At 38.2% G+C, this 19,963-nt stretch overlaps 1 protein-coding gene and 1 pseudogene across 2 annotated transcripts; both read right to left on the bottom strand.

Annotated features, from left to right (window-relative positions):
• Positions 1–2,988: 2,988 nt before the first annotated feature.
• Positions 2,989–3,880, bottom strand: LOC146926204 (dirigent protein 22 pseudogene; annotated as a pseudogene). Its single transcript, XR_015034045.1, has one exon. The product of XR_015034045.1 is annotated as a dirigent protein 22 pseudogene (transcript).
• A 10,122-nt stretch (positions 3,881–14,002) lies between these two features.
• Positions 14,003–19,820, bottom strand: LOC146926205 (uncharacterized). The gene is made up of 2 exons (XM_085758582.1): positions 16,100–19,820; positions 14,003–15,842 (listed from the first exon to the last, which is right to left on the bottom strand). The coding sequence occupies exons 1-2, from the start codon at positions 19,711–19,713 to the stop codon at positions 15,308–15,310; spliced, it is 4,149 nt and encodes a 1,382-aa protein (XP_085614708.1). The 5' UTR covers positions 19,714–19,820; the 3' UTR covers positions 14,003–15,307.
• Positions 19,821–19,963: the final 143 nt, after the last annotated feature.

A 19,963-nucleotide genomic window follows, 5' to 3' on the forward strand; every position in this document is an offset into this window, starting at 1 on the left:
GCGCGACCCCAAAATTGAAGAACCAGTCGTAGTGAGTACAATTAGGTCACATGAATGGAAAAAAAGAGACAGGAATTCTTTAATGAATTGCAGTTTTGAAGAATAGAAACAATGAAGGAACACGTTTCCACCACTAATGAGAGGAAACAGATCAAAAACGATGGTCACCAAGGAAGAAGATTGCTTGCGATAGAAACCCTAACAGAGCCATCAAACGTCCAATCCCGAATCAAAAATTAACAGAGCCATCGATATTATGTTGTGTTCAATGTTTCTTTTTGTGTTTTCTAAAAGGAAGGCTTTCAAGATATCAATAGTAAAGTAGTGATGTTATCTTGCATTCCATATTTCCGATTCAGGGGTTTATTTCTTACAAGTAAGCTTTAGTGTGGAGAATTTCTTTATTTTTTAAGAAGCATGTTGACTGAGAGAGTAATGTGTTGTATAGTTGCTTAAAATTACATAGGCTAAAATATGGTTTTGGTCCCTGCAAAATAGGCCAGTTTTGGTTTTAGTCCCTGCAAATTTTTTTTTTATAGCTTTTTGTCCCTGCAAAAATAGGCCAGTTTTGGTTTTAGTCCCTGCAAAAATTTTTTATAGCTTTTGGTCCCTGCAAAAATAGGCCAGTTTTGGTTTTAGTCCCTGCAATTTTTTTTTATAGTTTTTGGTCCCTGCAAAAATAGGCCAGTTTTGGTTTTAGTCCCTGCAAATCTTTTATAGTTTTTTTTTAAAAAAAAAAACTAAAAATTCTGGAAAATTGAAAAATTAATAAAAAAATTTAAAAATTCTGGAAAAATTAAAAATTAATAAAAAAATTGAAAAAAATATTAAAAAATTCTGGAAAAATGAAAAATCAATAAAAAAAATCTAAAACATAATAAAAAATTGAAAAAATATTAAAAAAATCTGGAAAATTGAAAAATTAATAAAAATGAAAAAAACGGAAAAAATTAAAAAAATCTGGAAAAAATAAAATTTCGAAAATTTTCTAAAAAAATTAAAATTCTGGAAAAATGAAATTTTCGAAATTTTAAATTTTAATGAAATTCTGGAAAATAAAAATTCTGGAAAATAAATTTTAATGAAATTTTAAATTTTCGAAAATAAAAATGAAATTCTGGAAAAATGAAATTTTTTTGAAATTTTCATTAGTATTTCTCAAAAATTTTCCGAGAATTTTTGTGTATTTATAAACCGAGAATAAGGGAAAAAATATGTGTATTTATAAACCAAGCTTAGGTTTTTTATGTATTTTTTCGAAATTTCGAAATTTTCATTAGTATTTTTTCCGGGAATTTTTGTGTATTTATAAAGCGGGAACTTTTGTGTATTTATAAACCGAGAATAAGGGAAAAAATATACTGAAAAAACCTAAGCTCGACATATATACTAATCAAAATTTCAAAATTTCGAAAAATACATTTTTTCCGGAATTTCGAAATTTCGACATATATACTAATCAGAATATTTTTTATTTTCCAGAATTTTTTCATTATTTTTCATTTTATTAGATTATTTTATTTTTTTAATCATTTTTTATTTTTATTAATTTTTCCAGATTTTTTTAATTTTTTCCGTTTTTTTCAATTTTTTTCATTTTTATTAATTTTTCAATTTTCCAGAATTTTTTAATATTTTTTCAATTTTTTTATTGATTTTTCATTTTTCCAGAATTTTTTAATATTTTTTTCAATTTTTTTATTAATTTTTAATTTTTCCAGAATTTTTAAATGTTTTTAAATTTTTTTATTAATTTTTCGATTTTCCTGAATTTTTTAATATTTTTTTTCAAATTTTTATTAATTTTTAATTTTTCCCGAATTTTTTTATTAGTTTTTCAATTTTCCAGAATTTTTTAATTTTTTTTTTTAAAAAGAAAACTATAAAAAAAATTATAAAAGATTTGCAGGGACTAAAAGCAAAACTGACATATTTTTGGAGGGACCAAAAACTATAAAAAAATTTTGCAGGGACTTAAACTAAAACTAGCCTATTTTTGCAGGGACCAAAAGCTATAAAAAATTTTTGCAGGGACTAAAACCAAAACTGACCTATTTTTGCAGGGACCAAAAGCTATAAAAAAAATTTGCAGGGACTAAAACCAAAACTGGCCTATTTTGTAGGGACCACAACCATATTTTAGCCAATTACATAATATGTTTTAGGTATGGTGAAATCGATAGGGATACTTGATAGAATTATATTCTATTCAACTTTCGGTCAAACTCTGAATACCAATACCTCTTTCTCCAAATCGAGAATCACAGGGTTAAGGAAAAAAAAATCCAACTTATACTATTTTAACACATAGGCTAAGTTGATAATGTAAGGAAAAAAAGATGTTGTAGGGTCATTTTTTGAATTTGTGTGATCCAAAATTGGAAAGGTAGTGAAGCTACCAAACAAACAAGGATTCCACAAAGTCAACCTATAATTAAATGATAAGGTCTACTTTGAATGCTTTCAATCTTTATGGGTCTTGTTCAACTTAACTTTTTAAGATCTGATGGTTCACAAGCTAACTAGGAAGTATAGTATTCAAGGATTCAATCTGAACAAAGGAAACCAAAATATCAATAGCGAACCCACCCATATTCGGCTGACTAGTCATGGTTACAACTGTGAATGTTAATTTTGGTACATGACTTGGTTCATTTCCATAATTCATAGTAGTAGTTTAAATTAGTGTAATTAGGTTCAATGCATCAGTGTAATTATATAAAATCTTAAAAGACATTTTCACCAATCAATACTCTCCTTGGTCTTCAAAATAAACAAAAAATTAAATATATTTATTTAAAATTTGGACCAAATACATTTGACTTTTTATTTATATTAAGACCGGAGGAATATGAATTGGTCTTAATCTTTTGTCGTGAGATCACAAATCAAAATCACGAGGGGACAAAGATGGGTTCCTAAAAAAGAGAAACGGAGCTTCACAAACTATATAGGCACACTAACCATAAAAAATCAAAAAGAAAAGGATTTCATGCAATCATTTATAGTCGCATAGTAAACAATCTCAATTGATGACGAATATCAGACAATTGAAATTATGATTTTTTTATTTTACCGAATTATAATTCGAGTCATTTGATCTGTATCCAACAACAAAAATCGCACGATCTAACACATGATCCTAATATGACTCATAAAATGAACGACAACAACTAAAAATCAATAGTGAAAAACATAAACATTGTACTCAACAATAGCATCTCCAGTTTTGAGATCAAACCAATGAGTACTAGCTTGAGCATACCCTCTAGCAAATCTGAAAAGTCCACTACCACCAACAATAGGCATCTCCCTAGCCTTATTAATACCAGAATTCATCCCCAAGATAGTAATAGTACTACCATTATACTTTCCTTCAATGAAAGCAAAATTCATAGCCATGAGAAAACCAAAATCATCTTGTGATGCAGATGCATAGAAACCTTGAGCTTTTCCAACAAGCTTTGAACTCAATTGTGGTCCTAAAGTCAAAGGGTCATCAAACATGTTGACTGAACCAAAAGAAGTGGTTGTGTTTAGCTTCAATGTTGGTGGAACAATTGTAATTGCAGTGGGATTTTTCCCACTCAAGATATCATGCCAATAGAATCTGAAGTGACTTAGTTTTTCTTTCTCGTTTAGGCCTAACAACTTGCGGTCTATTGGACGAACAAAATCAAAAGTTTCTTGTTTTTCTAAAGATTGTAATGAAGTTGAAGTGAGAGTGTTGCAAGAGAGGAGAAGGAAGAAGAACAAATTGAGAAAATGATGGGAAAGCATTGTTGTGATGCTAACTGTAGAGAAAGTAAAGTAGTGGAGGAGATATATATAAGAGAATAATGAAAAGGTGAAAGGTTTGTTTATGAGACATCAAAGATAAAAAGAGGGATGGGAACATTGATAAAGCCAATGAGTTTTGTATAGTCAAATGTATACAACAAATCTTTACTAACACAGTTGAAATATGTGATTATTTACCTTCGACACACGATTAATACCCGGTGTTAAAACTATTTAACCACCAAGTGTTCAATGACACAAGTAGATGAACATTTGAAAATTATGCTAACCACACTTAAATTTGTGGTTAACAAAGCTACGTTAACAATTGAATAATTTTGCTATCTACTAATCAAGATTAATGATATTCATTGACGGAGCCACTCATAAACATAGGTGGGCCATGGTCAACCCTAAATTTATTTTTGAGAAAATCATATGTAATGTAGCGTGGGTGTTAAACCCCGCAAAATGGTTTATGAGTTTTCTTTTTAGTCTTGCTTGTATCGCGATTCACGATTATATTAGCAAGAGATTTACAAACGTTCTCAAAAGTTTACAACCCCTCTGTTTTGTTAGCGCTTCAAAGCTTCCTTCTCAATCAAGCAATCAAGTTTTGGAGAGAATTAAGAGAGAAAAGAGAGAGATACAATGTGATTGCAATTCTATATTAATTCTCATTGGTGAATGAAATTGGTGGTTACAATGATTCATACTAGTACTTCATATGTAACTAACTTGCAAAGCAAGTAGTTATCCTTTCTAACTAAATTCCACAAAATAGGTAACTGACTTGCTAACGGTTTTAACTAGTTCTTAACTTACTTAAATTATCAAAATAGAACATATTTTACGGGGGGTTGTAGCCTCTTTTATAAGTAATAGTGTACATTGGATCCAGGCCCTGTGGGTATCCGCAAAAAATACCCACAATGGGTAGGGTAAAACCCCACTTTCTGTTAGCGCAGCAAGCTTGTTGAACAAGCAATCAGAAAACCAGAAGCAGTTTTCTATCAGAAGCAGTTTCTATCAGAAGCAGTAACCAGAAGCAGTTTCTGGTTATGGGGTATTTGAGAGAAATTAAGAGAAGAGAAAGAGTATGAATTGATGAAAGTAAAGTTGTTTATTGAATGATGTCAAATATGTACAATGAGTTGTAGCTTATATACACAACTAGTTAGGTAGCTTAAAGCATAAACAATGTAACAAACCCTAACCTCTTATTGGCTACACTCTAACAAACTTGTAACAAATTTTAAAACAAACTAAAACAAACTGTGAATAATCATTTAAACACGATTACCACTAAACTAAACTTGAATTAGTAACAAAACTAACATCCTCCCTTAATTCAAGTTTCCACTTCCTTCATTCCAATCAAGCTTCTGAGCTTGATGAACCTGTCAACCTTCAAGGCTTTAGTGAATATGTCTGCAAGCTGCAGCTCAGTAGAGCAGTGAACAATCTGCAGTGCTCCTTTGTTTACTTGCTCCCTTAGAAAATGAAACTTAGCCTCTATATGCTTGCTTCTCCCATGCAGAACTGGGTTTCTTGCCAAGCTTATAGCAGATTTGTTGTCTATGAACAATGCTATAGGTCTGCTAACCTCTATCTCCATTTCCTTGAGTACATTCTCCAGCCAGACTGCCTGACATGCTGCCATACATCCTGCAATGTACTCAGATTCACAGGTTGACAATGCTACAATTGGTTGCTTCTTAGCACACCATGAAATTGGAGCATTTAAGAACTTGAATAGGTACCCTGAAGTGCTCTTTCTATCCTGTTTGTCTCCACACCAGTCAGCATCAGAATATGCTATCAGTTCCATAGAACTATCATTCAAGCCTTTTGGAAATAGAATACCATACTGCAGTGTCCCTTTGATGTATCTCATCACCCTTTTGGCTGCTAGCAGGTGAGATACTCTTGGTTCACTCATGAATCTACTGATTATACCAACTGCATATGCAATATCAGGCCTACTATTGCATAGATACCTCAATGACCCTACAATTTGTTTGAACAATGTAGGATCCACCAGTTCTTCATCTTCATTCATCACAAGCTTTACATTTGTCTCAGCAGGTGATGATGATGGATTGCAGTCACTCATATTGAACCTTTTCAATATGTCAGATGCATATTTCCTTTGATGCATCACCAGACCCTCTGCATCTTCAGTAAATTCCATGCCTAAAAAGTATGTCAATCTTCCTAAATCTGACATTTCAAACTCATTCATCATCTGAGTTTTGAATGCTTCTATTTCAGCTTCATCACTACCAGTCACTATCAGGTCATCAACATATAGACAGATAAGAAGTTGATTACCTTCATTTCCTTTCTTCACATAAACACCATATTCAGACTTGCATTTGACAAATTCTTGCTGCACAAGAAAACTGTCAATTCTCTTGTTCCAAGCTCTTGGTGCCTGTTTCAAACCATAGAGGGCTTTGTGTAATCTGTACACCATATTCTCCTTCCCTTTGATTTTGAAACCTGGTGGCTGTGTCACATATACTTCTTCATCTAAAGGACCATTTAGAAAGGCAGATTTTACATCCAGATGATGCATTGGCCAGTTTCTGCCATAAGCTATAGCCACTATCAATCTCACAGTCTCCAGTCTTGCTACTGGAGCATATATTTCAAAGTAATCCATACCAGCCTTTTGCATGAATCCTCTAGCCACTAGTCTTGCTTTGTGCTTGGCTACTTCACCATTTGGTTTCAATTTCAACTTGAAAACCCACTTCACATCTATTGGTTTCTTGTTTGCAGGCAGTTCTGTGAGTTCCCATGTGTTGTTTCTGTTGATTGAATTCAACTCTTCAATCATTGCACCTTTCCACACACTCTCATTCAGTGCCTCTTCATGATTGATTGGTTCAGCATCTGCTAATAGTGCAAAGTGCACAAATTCCCCATCTTCATTAACTAAATTATCTGGAGTGACTTCATGTCCAGCTAATCTAGTTGAAGCAAATCTCTGTCTAGTTGAAGTTCTGATGACTGGATTTTCTTCAGCTTGCACTTCAGGTTGAACTTCAGTATCAAGTTGAACTTGTTCAGCTTGATCATCTTCTACAATTGCAGTGGGAATTGTATGACTGGAACTCTTCTCTTTCCTATTCCAATCCCATGCTTCATTTTCACAGATTTTAACATCTCTACTAATCACTATTGAATGATTTAGAGGATGATATAATCTGTAAGCACCTGTTTCATGATAACCAACCAATATCATAGGCTCACTCTTGTCTCCCAGCTTTCTTCTCTTTGCATCAGGGATATGCATATAACATAGTGAACCAAACACTCTTAAGTGTTTTGCTGACTGCTTGCGACCAGTCCAAATCTCTTCAGGAATCTGATCAAGTCTCTTAGTGGGGCATCTGTTCAAGATGTAGGCTGCAGTTCTTACTGCTTCTCCCCAGAAAGTGTTAGGCATCTTCTTCAGCTTGAGCATGCTTCTGGTCATGTCAAGCAGACTTCTATTCCTTCTCTCAGCCAAACCATTATGTTGTGGAGTGTATGGAGCAGTGACTTCATGCACAATACCATTGTCTTCACAAAACTTCTCAAACACCTTTGAGGTATACTCTCCACCACCATCAGTTCTTAAAATCTTAATAGACTTTCCACTTTGCTTTTCTACCAAGATTTTAAACTTCTGAAACATTTCAAATGCTTCACTTTTGGCCTTGATCAGATATAACCAGATTTTTCTGCTGAACTCATCAACAAAACTAATAAAGTATTTGTTGCCCCCTAATGAAGGAACCTCTAAAGGACCACAAACATCTGAATACACAATGTCGCGTCATTTTTCGGAGATCAAGGCTATTTGATTAGCGTTTGACTCACTAATTTATTTCACGACTGAACATTTAATTTTTTTTAAGAGAAGGGGAAAAAAGTTCAAACTACCCCATGTTTTGAAAAGATTTAGGGTTCGGGGGTTAGTTACATAAAGGGAAGGTATTAGCACCCTTTATGTCCGTAGTACTCTACGGGAACCTCTTGGTTTTATTTAATTAGTGCGCTATAACTTGCTTATTTTTTGAGAAAAAAAAGAAGGGAATTTAAAATGGAAAAGGGAGGACCTAATTATCTACATTTTATTGATTTGGAAGAACAAAGTCCTCTGCCTACGTACCCGTGAGGGATCAAAATCACGTAGTTCGTGGTTGAAAAACTGACGTTTGATTGGTTGTGTGTTTTTTATCAGTTTGAAAAAGGTTTTGAAATAAAAAAAGCCAAGTGGCAAAGTGAATTTGTTTGTATTTTTTATATTAAAGAAAAAATGACTTGAAATATAATTAGATTGATTGAAATTTGATTAAAGAAAGAAAATAAAAAAACGGTCACTTGATTTAAGATCAAGGTTTATTTAAGAAAATTTTGTGTTTTTTGTAATATGCATGTTTTTGTTGTTTTTTGAATGATAACTAACGGAGCATAAAGAATAAAAGCGTAGGCACTTCGTGGTGACGTTGGATCACCACAAGGGCCATTAACCTAAACTAGCAAGAGATAAAGGCATACACACACGCACGCACCCATTCACCTAAACTATTACAAAAAAAACCTATTAATACATTCTACGGTCTGCGATAAAAATAAATAAATTACATTTAGGCCTATTTACATCCTAATTTCTTTGCATGAAATAAATTAAATTACATTAAAACCTAATTACATTCTAATAAATAAAAGAAACTAAATTAAAATATGCCATGCTAAAACTAAGATAAAAATGCATGAATTATCTAAACCTAATATGCAATCTAAATTTCACGTGATAGATAATGAATGATATAAAATAAAATATACACAAATAAATAAATAAATAAATAAATAATGTATATGAAGTCTAATTTAAGAAATTAAAAATGCAAGAACAAATTAAAATGCATGAATAAGAATAAAAAATGATGCAGAAAGGGGGTGCGTGAAGCAGGTAGGGGGTACAGAAATTAAGCAAAAAGTGGAACTGGGCTTAGGAATAGGCTAGACGGGTCGGATTTGGACCCTGGAGCGGGTTACTGGGTGCGTGAAACCAAAGGATTCGCAATAGGCCGTCCGATTGATCGGACGGCCTGAGTTTGATTAGGAGGGAGGCTTTGGTGGCCACAGGATTTAAAAGAAGAAGGATCAAAGGGAAGGGATGCGTGGGTGCACGCCATCGCGTGTACGTGAGCATACTAGATCAATCCAGCCTATATAAAGGCTGTAGAACACTTTCCCATTCATTTCTATCATTTTTTCTCTTTCTTCACTTCTATCTTACTCGGTTCTCTCTCTTCTCTCTCATGGTCCCTATCTTCTTTCTTGAGTGTTCATCTTTCAAGCAAAAAAACCGATGGTGTTCATACGGTCCCAGAAACCGGCGACGGTAGGTGGGGGTTCCGGCGGCGGTGCGGCAGCCGGTGGGGCAGCGCCACCGCGTCGGAACCCTAATTTTTTTTAATAATTTTTTGTTTCGGATTCTTCCTTTTCTATTCTTCTTTTTTCAATTTCAAAACGGCAAGAAGGAAAAAAAAACACTTCCAGTACCCAACTAAAACGAATCCCTACCCCAATACAGTCTTAGATCTAAACAGCAGTACAACAATGATAAAAGATGTACCCTTTAGTCCTGGATCGAGTTCGATGATGACTGGAGTCGGTCTTTGACTGGTTTCGTGAAGACCGTTCCTTCGAAGGACGGTTTGGATTTGGTTGCAACGGCTGTCCTTTTATGATGAGCGGTTCTTGGCTTATGGTGCGTGTTCTGGCCTTCTTCTCTGTCTCTGCAGGTTTTTGCGTGTCCGTCCTCTGCTCTGCCGGTTCCTTTTTGCGTCTCTGCTGGTTTTCTTGCGCGTCCCTCTGCAAATTTTTTTCCGTCCTTTTGTGTTTGTGTAGGTGTCTATTTATAGGGTGAGGCTGAGGCTCTTAGGGTTTGTTAAAATGAGGCCAGAAGTTAGTAGCTTGGGGAGGAGAAAACGAGAATGCAGTTGCTGGGTTGATGAGGATGAACATGTGAATGAACTTGGACTTCGATTGAGGAAATATTCCGAACTGAATTTGGACTGATCGACGAACACGTACTTGGCTAGCTTGAAGCGTGTGACAGACTATTTTTTTTGGATTGAGACCATTTTGAATTTACCACTTAATAAATAAAAAAAAAGAAAGGGATAAATATATACATAATTTTCGACTTTATCGTTTAAATAAATTAAAGAAAAATAAAAGAATTAAAAGAAGTAATAACTAAATTAAAAAAGTTAAAATTAATTTAATTAACAATAAAACAAGATGGAAATAAAGATAAAATTAAATAATAAAGAATAAAGAGAAAAGGGGGCCGACTCGAAATCAAATATGAGGTATTTTAAAATACCTCTCTGCCGGATTTTTAAATGAAACCTCGGATCGACTAGGGTCACGTGACGCGTGTCAGTGGGACCTTAGGTCAAAAATTGGGGTATGACAGATGCCCCTATTTAAGTTTCTTCGTCTGGAGATTTGAAGATGGAATCTTTAATTCGATCGGAGCGAAGAGACTTAAATACAAAGTACACCAATTTTGGACCTAAGATGCTATGAATGCTCGTGAAATGCTTGTATGAATGCAGGACGACAAAGTTGACTTGACTGAGACGAGAAACAAACGACGGGATACCCAAATTTGTTGAAGAATGGGATCCGACTCCGCTAGGGGGAATGTAGTTTTACTGGGGAGCGGATTGTCTACTACCGTATTAGTTTGAGACGATAGCTTAATAAAGACGAGACTCTTAGCGACATCTCTAGAGCAGCTAACGCTGTGGAGGACACTGCTAGAATTGAAATTGATATTGAAATTGATTAGTGACATCATTGGAATAGCTAACGCTGGGGATGACACCATTGAAATTGAAATTGAAATTTGAATTTGATTAGCGACATCACCGGAACAGCTAACGCTGGGGATGACACTATTGAAATTGAAATTGAAATTGAAATTGATTGAAATTGAAATTGAAATGGAAATTCATTAGTGACATCACTAGAACAGCTAACGCTGGGGATGACACCATTGACATTGAAATTGAAATGGAAATTGATTAGTGACATCACTAGAACAGCTAATGCTGGGGATGACACCATTGAAGTTGAAATTGAAATTGAAATTGATTAGCGACATCACTAGAACAGCTAACGCTGGGGATGACACCATTGAAATTGAAATTGAAATTGAAATTGAAATTGATTAGCGACATCACTAGAACAGCTAACGCTGGGGATGACACTTTTGAACTTGAAATTTGAAATTGAAATTGATTGAAATTGAAATTGAAATTGATTAGTGACGTCGTGATAAATACGACCATGCATGAATGATGTTGTGTATGATGTGTATGAATGAAAGTAATAATGCGTGAATGTGTGAATGGATGAATGAATATAATGAGTGCATAGACTGGATTGTGCTAGATGAATTTGATGAAACGAGACAAGGCAGGTAAGATGGGAAGCGGATTGACATCACAGTACATACACTCGGCAAACTTCATTGGAGATGATATTATTGCGATCAAAATCGAGCCGTTGACGGGGTGGAGTCTGGCACAAGGTAGCAATTGATGCCCCTGGGGATAAAGCTCATTGTTGACCAAAAATCTGGGAGAAGTCGCCATTTGTAAACCAACACAGAATGCTCTTCCAATGACCCACCTTAGTCGTCGTGCCTTTTCTTGATTTGTTCGTTTCTTTTGTTTTTTTTTTTTTTTTTTGAATCCCTATCTTTTGCCTGGATCGCCCTTTCGGGTTTTCAATCCACCGGGAGTATATTCCTTTTTTGTGCCCCTAATTTTTGCCTGGACCGCCCTTTCGGGTTTTCAGTCCACCGGGACGCTCTCTATTGCCTAAGTCGCCTTTTCAGGTTTTCGACTTAGCGAGCTCGATTTTTTTTTTGAAGGCTTCCCACAGTGTCTAGCCATATGCCCGTTTTAGTAGGATCTAACCACCCTTGAGGGGAGTGTCGATGCACACTTCTTTTACTCTCGAGCTTTATAATGCACTTATTCGTTTATGCCTTTTAGAAATGTGAAAAAGTTTTAAGAATTTTGCTTCAAAATATTATCATCAAAGAAATAGAAGAAATTTTGGAAAAATGAAATAAATGAGAATTCCAAGTAAAGGGCAAAGGCTCAAATTTTATTGATTGAATGGTGGTCCGCTAAAGGCGCGACTCCATAGATATTTACAAAATTTGGAAAAATGGTAATTTAAAATGGAGAGGTACTTTGAACTTCATAACCCTAAATTTCAAACAACTTTGAATTCCGCTGCTTTTGATGCTTCAGATTGGAGATTTTTGATAGCAGGTATGCCCCAAATGGGTGTGCCAGATCGGATGCAGTTACTTTGTCTTTTCTTTTTATCCTTAACTTTTGCATAGACCGCCCTTTCGGGTTTTCAGCCTATCAGGATGATTTTCTGTTTAATGTCTCTAACTTTTGCCTGGACCGCCCTTTCGGGTTTTCAGTCCACCGAGACGCTCATTCTTGCCTAAGCCGCCCTTTCGGGTTTTCGACTTACCGAGCTGTTCTTATAATTTTTAGACAAAGTATTTCTTGACTGCATCCGCGTTTACAGTACGTGGAAGTTCTTCACCATCCATGGTTTGAAGAGTCATGGCACCACCGGAGAAGGCTCTTTTGACAACATATGGACCTTCGTAGTTAGGCGCCCACTTGCCCCTGGAGTCTGGTTGGAAAGTAAAAATCTTTTTGAGCACAAGATCACCTTCTTTGAATTCACGGGGACGAACTTTCTTGTCAAAAGCCTGCTTCATCCTCTTTTGATATAGTTGACCATGACACAGGGCAGTCATGCGCTTTTCCTCAATCAGATTCAATTGATCATACCTACTTTGGACCCATTCAGCCTCTGATAACTCAGCTTCCATCAGAACTCTCATTGAAGGAATCTCAACTTCTACGGGAAGTACAGCCTCCATACCATATACCAAAGAGAAAGGAGTTGCCCCTGTCGACGTGCGTATGGAAGTACGATATCCGTGTAATGCAAAGGGAAGCATCTCATGCCAATCTTTATATGTCACCACCATCTTCTGGACGATCTTCTTTATGTTCTTATTTGCAGCTTCGACAGCACCATTCATCTGAGGTCTGTAAGGCGAAGAATTATGATGCTCAATCTTGAAATCATCACATAACTCTTTCATCATCTTGTTGTTTAGATTTGTCCCATTGTCTGTAATGATCCGGTTAGGGACACCGTAGCGACAGATAATATGATTCTTGATAAACTTGACCACCACTTGCTTGGTCACATTAGCATATGATGCTGCTTCAACCAACTTGGTGAAATAGTCAATAGCCACTAGAATGAAGCGGTGCCCGTTTGACGCTTTTGGTTCAATCCTTCCAATCATGTCAATGCCCCACATAGAGAAAGGCCAGGGAGACAAAAGAACATTGAGTGCAGTCGGCGGCACATGAATCTTATCGGCATAGATCTGACACTTATGACATTTTCTGGCGTGTTTGTAACAATCAGCTTCCATCGTCATCCAATAATAACCCGCTCTCAATAGCTTCTTAGTCATTGCATGCCCGCTTAAATGAGTTCCGAAGGAGCCTTCATGTATTTCATGCATCAATAGATCAGCCTCGTGCTTGTCCACACATCTAAGCAATACCATGTCAAAGTTTCTTTTATACAAAACGTCCCCGTTCAGGAAGAAATTGCCAGACAGTCTTCTTAGAGTCTTCTTGTCTTTATTGGATGCCCCGAGTGGATACTCTTGACTCCGAAGGAAACACTTGATATCATGGAACCATGGCTTGTCATCAACAACTTCTTCAGCAGCGAATACATGAGCAGGTCTTTCAAGACGTCTGATACGGATCAAAGGCACTTCATTCCAACGATTTACTTGGTACATCGAAGACAAGGTAGCTAGAGCATCTGCCATCTGGTTCTCATCACGAGGAATGTGGTGCAGCTCGACTTTGTTGAAGAAGGTCGGTAATCGTCTTGCATAATCTTTGTAGGGGATCAAGCCAGGGTGGCGAGTTTCCCATTCTCCTGTGATTTGATTGATTACGAGGGCCGAGTCACCATAAATGTCGAGGATCTTGATTCTCAAATCAATAGCTTCTTCGAGACCCATAATACATGCTTCGTATTCTGCCATGTTGTTTGTACAGTCAAATGTCAGTCTGGCAGTGAAGGGGATATGTGCACCCTCAGGAGTAATAATGATTGCCCCTATTCCGCTTCCATAAACATTAACAGCTCCGTCGAAGATTAGACCCCATCTTGATTCAGGATCTGGACCTTCTCCGAATAACGGCTCGTCACAATCTTTCGTCTTCAGATACATAATTTCTTCATCAGGAAAGTCGAACTTGATAGGCTGATAATCCTCAACTGGTTGGTGAGCTAAATGATCTGCAATGATACTCCCTTTGATTGCTTTCTGGGTACGGTACTCGATGTCATATTCAGATAACAACATCTGCCACCGGGCGATTCTTCCTGTTACTGCAGCTTTCTCGAAGACGTACTTGATCGGATCCATTTTAGAAATCAACCAAGTAGTATGATTAATCATATAGTGACGAAGGCATTTGGCAGCCCAAGCTAGAGCACAACATGTCTTTTCGAGCATGGAATATCGAGACTCACAATCAGTAAACTTCTTGCTTAAGTAATAAATAGCGTGCTCCTTTCTTCCAGTTTCATCTTGTTGCCCGAGTACACAACCCATAGAATCTTCTAACACAGTCAGGTACATGATCAGAGGTCTTCCTTCAACTGGAGGGATAAGGATTGGAGGTTCTAGCAAATACTCTTTGATGCTGTCAAAGGCTTTCTGGCACTCTTCTGTCCACACAATACCTTGCTCTTTGCGGAGTAGCTTGAATATCGGCCCACATGTTGCAGTCATATGAGAAATAAAACGGGAGATGTAGTTCAGTCGTCCGAGAAACCCTCTTACTTGTTTTTCTGTTTGTGGAGCGGGCATTTCTCTGATAGCTCTGACCTTGTCGGGATCTACTTCAATACCTTTCTGGCTGACAATGAAGCCCAAGAGCTTTCCGGATCTGACGCCAAAGGTGCACTTGTTAGGATTCAAACGGAGTTGATACTTTCTCAGTCGTTGGAACATCTTCAGCAAATACTCGACATGCTCATCTTCAGTACCTGACTTGACAATCATATCATCTACATAAACCTCAATCTCTTTGTGCATCATGTCATGGAAAAGAGTAGTCATACCTCTCTGATAAGTAGCACCTGCATTTATTAACCCAAACGGCATTACTCTGTAACAAAAAGTGCCCCAAGGGGTAATGAAAGATGTCTTCTCTCTATCTTCTGGTGCCATTTTGATCTGATTGTAACCGGAGAAACCATCCATGAAGGAGAAAACTTTGGACTTTGCAGTGTTGTCAACTAATACATCAATGTGAGGTAGTGGAAAATCATCTTTGGGACTAGCTTTGTTCAAATCACGTTAATCGACACACATTCTGACTTTACCATCCTTCTTCGGAACAGGCACAATGTTGGCGACCCACTGCGGGTATTCTGATGTGACAAGGAAACCTGCATCAATCTGTTTCTGTACTTCTTCTTTAATCTTGAGGGCCATATCAGGACGGGCTCTTCTCAACTTCTGCTTGACTGGTGGACATTCAGGCTTCAACGGCAGACGGTGCACCACAATGTCAGTATCCAGGCCTGGCATATCTTTGTACGACCAAGCAAATATATCAACATATTCTCTGAGAAGTTCTATCACTCGCTTCTTGACACTTGCTTCAAGTGATGCCCCAATCTTGACCTCTTTCCTGTCTTCTTCAGTACCCAAGTTGATCACCTCTATTGCTTCCCCATAAGGTTGAATGGCTTTTCTTTCTTGTTCAAGTAGCCGAGAGATTTCGTCGGGAATCTCTTCATTCTCTTCCTCTTCCGCCTCATACACAGGGGATTCAAAGTTGGGAGAGATCATAGGGGTATGTTGTTCAAAGGGTTCATTGATGTTTAATCTGCACATATGATTGATGATTTTAGAAAATAAGTAAATGCAGATTTTTTGAAGGTGATTATATTTTTTTGGTTTTTTGTATTACCATTTTTCAGAAAAAAGCACAAAAGAAAAATAAAACAAAAGTCGGGAACAAAACGACATTTTTATTTAATTGACAATAATTTTTTGAAGCAAATGGCCCTAGATAAATTCACTTTCGCTTGGGGCGGGGCGAAAGGATTTTTTGAAAAAACATAAAACGAACAAATGCATTACTTTGACAAGTGAGCGACAAAAGGAACATCTACAGCGACCCAATTGCGGCTAGACCCTCCATGAGTCACGAAGCTTCGTGGTATCCCCTCAGGATTGTCTTCAATGATATCATTGGCTTCTGACAGGGCATTAATAAAACCCGCGCTGTGGAACGTATGTCTTGCTGGCACGACGACATTCCAAGGCAAATCAGTTGACGGAGTGAAACCCAGACCTTCTCGACGCTTGTTCTCTGGCAATTCTATCAACTTCCCCCAGCTTGCAGATCCTCCAGCTTGCACTATGCTCTGAGCATCTTTTAGAGAGGAAATAGATGCTTCACTCTTCTTGGTATTCTCTTTTTCCACGGCAAGTCCCTGGAATGACGTCCCCTCAACACTGTCGGCCTTGATAAAAGAGAAAGACGACAAATGGCTTACTAACATGGCTTCCTCCCCATTCACAGTTATCAGCTTCCCATTATGCACAAACTTCAGCTTCTGGTGCAATGTAGAGGTTACTGCCCCAGCTTTATGAATCCAAGGGCGACCTAGCAAGCAACTGTATGATGCCCGGATGTCTATCACTTGAAATGTAATCTGGAAGATCTGCGGCCCAACTGTAATAGGCAGATCCACCTCCCCATGGACATTTTTCCTCGAACCATCAAAAGCTTTTACCATTACCTCACTTCGTCTTAAAGGTGTACCCTTGTAAGAGAGCTGGTCATAAGTTGTTTTGGCCATCACATTTAGAGACGAACCGGTGTCTATCAGCACATTTGACAAAGTGTCGGTCTTACAATTCACAGATATGTGCAAAGCCAGATTATGGTTCCTTCCTTCTTTCGGAAGCTCTTCATCACTGAAACTCAGGTTGTTGCATGCAGTGATGTTCCCCACTATTCCTCCGAATTGACCAACTGTCACATCGTAGTCCACAAAAGCTTGTTCCAGGACCTTCATTAAAGCCTCCTTGTGAGCATCAGAATTCAGCAATAGCGACATTATGGATATCTTTGATGGAGTCTGCATCAGTTGATCAACCACCTTGTACTCACTCTTCTTGATTAGCTTGAGAACCTCATCAATCTCAGAACTTGCATTGGTCCCACTAGACTGACCGATATCTTTGACTGCACTGGGATCTTTAGCTTGGGTCTCCTCGATTATCGGAGCACTAGCTTTCTTTGGGAGCACCACAGGAACAATACGCCCATTTCTTAGCACTCTACTGACTTCAGCGACATTCCCTGCAGACGGCAAAGGTGGTATTGGAACTTCACGACCGTCCTCTATCATAGTGGCATTGTACTTATAAGGAATGGCTTTCTCAGAAGCATAAGGCATCGGACCAGGCAAACAGATCACTAGAGGAGCAGCAACTGACTTTCGACTGTCGTAGAATATCTCCAAAGGCTCCTCTGAAGTTATAACACATACATCATCGCACTTTCTTTCAACAACAAGTTCCCCTTGGTCTAGTAGTCCTTGAATATCATCTTTTACTTTCTGACAACCTCGAGGATCTAGAAGACACACTTCACAGGCGGCATGATCATGTTCAAAGAGAGACGCTTGACACATCTTGGTATGTATAGGGACCAAAGGTGTTCGGATGTGTTGGACGTTCAGGATGAGATGAGTCTTCTGGCAATCTTCGATCATGTTGACAGTTGTGGTACCATGGTTTGGCAACGGATTGGTTTGAACATTCGGTGCTGAGTCTGTGAAGGTTATCTTCTTGTCATTGATTAGCTTCTGAACTGCATACTTAAAGTTATAGCAATTTTCGATATTATGACCTCGGCCTCCCTGATGAAAATCACAAGTCTGGTCAAGTCTATACCATGCTGGCAATTTTTCTGGCACTGGAGAAGGTGCTCTGGTCTGGACCAAATTCTTTTTGAGTAACCCTGGGAGTAATTCGGCATAGGTGACGGGGATCGGGTCAATTTGCATTTTTCGTGGTTGAGAATGTTGTGGTTGATAGGGTTGTTGTTGATATGGACGTTGTTGGGGATATTGTTGAGGGTATTGTTGTGGAGGATATTGTTGTGGATGATGATATTGTTGTGGAGGATATTGTTGTGGATGATGATATTGTTGTGGAGGATATTGTTGAGGGTATTGTGATTGTTGTGGATATTGTGGGAATTGAGGTTGTTGTGGATATAGTGGGAATTGAGGTTGGCCATTTGGTGGTTGGATGGTATTGGCAGCAGGTGTGATGGCAGCAACGTGTTGATAGGCTGAGTAATTTTGTTGAGGTCTCCCATGAGTCACCATACCGACCTCTTGTTCTTTCTTTTTCGGGAGGTGATTCCCAGACTTCTTGGTTCCACTTGCATATGTCCCTTCTTTTACTAGACGTCCTTCTCGGACTCCTTCTTCCAGCCGTACACCCGTAGCAACCATCTCAGCAAAGTCCTTTGGAGTACCTCCGACCATATTCACATAATAAAACTGATTGAGAGTTTTTAAGAAGAGCTTGGTCATCTCCTTCTCTTCTATGCGCGGGCTGACTTGGGCAGCGGCATCCCTCCACCGCTGGGCATACTCTTTGAATGTTTCTTTGTCTCCCTGAGTCATAGCTTGTAGGTCACTTCGATCTGGGGCCATATCCACATTGTAACTGTATTGCTCCACAAAAGCATCACACAGATCTTGGAAAGTTTGGATATTTGTTTTATCTAGATTCATGTACCATTTTGAGGCAGGATTAGCCAAACTTTCATGGAAGAAATAGATAAGGACTGAATCATCCTTGGAATAGGCAGACATTCTTCTCACATACATTGTTAGATGTTCCTCAGGACAGGATTTTCCCTTATACTTCTCGAAGTCTGGTACTTTGAACTTGTGGGGTATTTGAACATTTGGCACCAAACAGAGATCATAAGCAGTCTTCCCAAATACTTTCTTCTTGTGGAGGGCTTTCACATCTCGCTGAATTTCATCATATTTTTGCTGCAAGTCATTCATTCTATCATAGGCTTCCATATCCCCTGAATGGTAGATGGGCTCTTCTTCTTGTGGAATGGTATGCATCACCAGAGCCGAATAGGTCATAGCGGCTGGAGGGGCTCCTACCAGAGGTGGGGGAACATGAGTTGCATTTTGACGAGTAGGCATCGGAACTTCGGTCATGATAGGGCGGAATACTTCACTGAGGCAAACTGGCACGCCCCAAGAACGACCTTCTGGCATAGAACTTGAAGCTTCACACACAATGGGACGGAGTATTTCGCCGGCAGTGAAAGGCGAGAACCGAGGTGCAGAACGTTGCGGAGCAGAGTGCATCGGAGTATCTGCACATATTGTCCATCCAGGGGTAGCAGAGGCAGCTGCAGAGGCGGAGGTTTCGGCCTGAGTTCTGACTGGAGGAGGAGGCGGTGGTGCTTGTGCCTGAGATTGTGCTTGAGCTTGTGCTTGAGCCTGAGCCAGTGCTTGAGCTTGAGCTTGTGCTTGAGCTTGTGCTTGAACGAGTGCTTGAGCTTGTGCTTCAGCTTGTGCTTGAGCTTGAGCCTGTGCTTCTGCCATTGTCTTCATCACTTCAGCCATCTCGTCCATCTTAGTTTGCATGGTTGACACCTCTTCGCGGAGCACTCGATTTTCTTGTTCGAGATAATCCATCTTCTTCTTAACGTTTGCTCGAGTGTAGATAGTGCGGGTGGGCTTGTAGATGATACGTGGGGCCACCTTTTGAAACGGGCTGACCTTTTTCTGGAAAAGAAAACTTGTGTGAGACTCTGGATTTGAAACTGTGAAATGCAAAATGATGCATGATGTTATGCAAAAATAGACACTTTTTTTTTATCGAAGGACTTATAAAAGCAAATTTGTAAACATCATAATTGAAAATTTCATTGACTAATTCAAGTAC

Source organism: Medicago sativa, chromosome 4, assembly GCF_051527215.1.
Source record: "Medicago sativa cultivar Bolivia chromosome 4, Bolivia_mono, whole genome shotgun sequence".
Taxonomy (NCBI): domain Eukaryota; kingdom Viridiplantae; phylum Streptophyta; class Magnoliopsida; order Fabales; family Fabaceae; genus Medicago; species Medicago sativa.

Coding starts and splice junctions, on each gene's coding strand:
- LOC146926205 (XM_085758582.1), bottom strand. CDS start 19,713: ATGGATTATCTCGAACAAGAAAATCGAGTGCTCCGCGAAGAGGTGTCA. Junction 15,843..16,099: donor TTTGTCGCTCACTTGTCAAA/GTAATGCATTTG, acceptor TCATATGTGCAG/ATTAAACATCAATGAACCCT.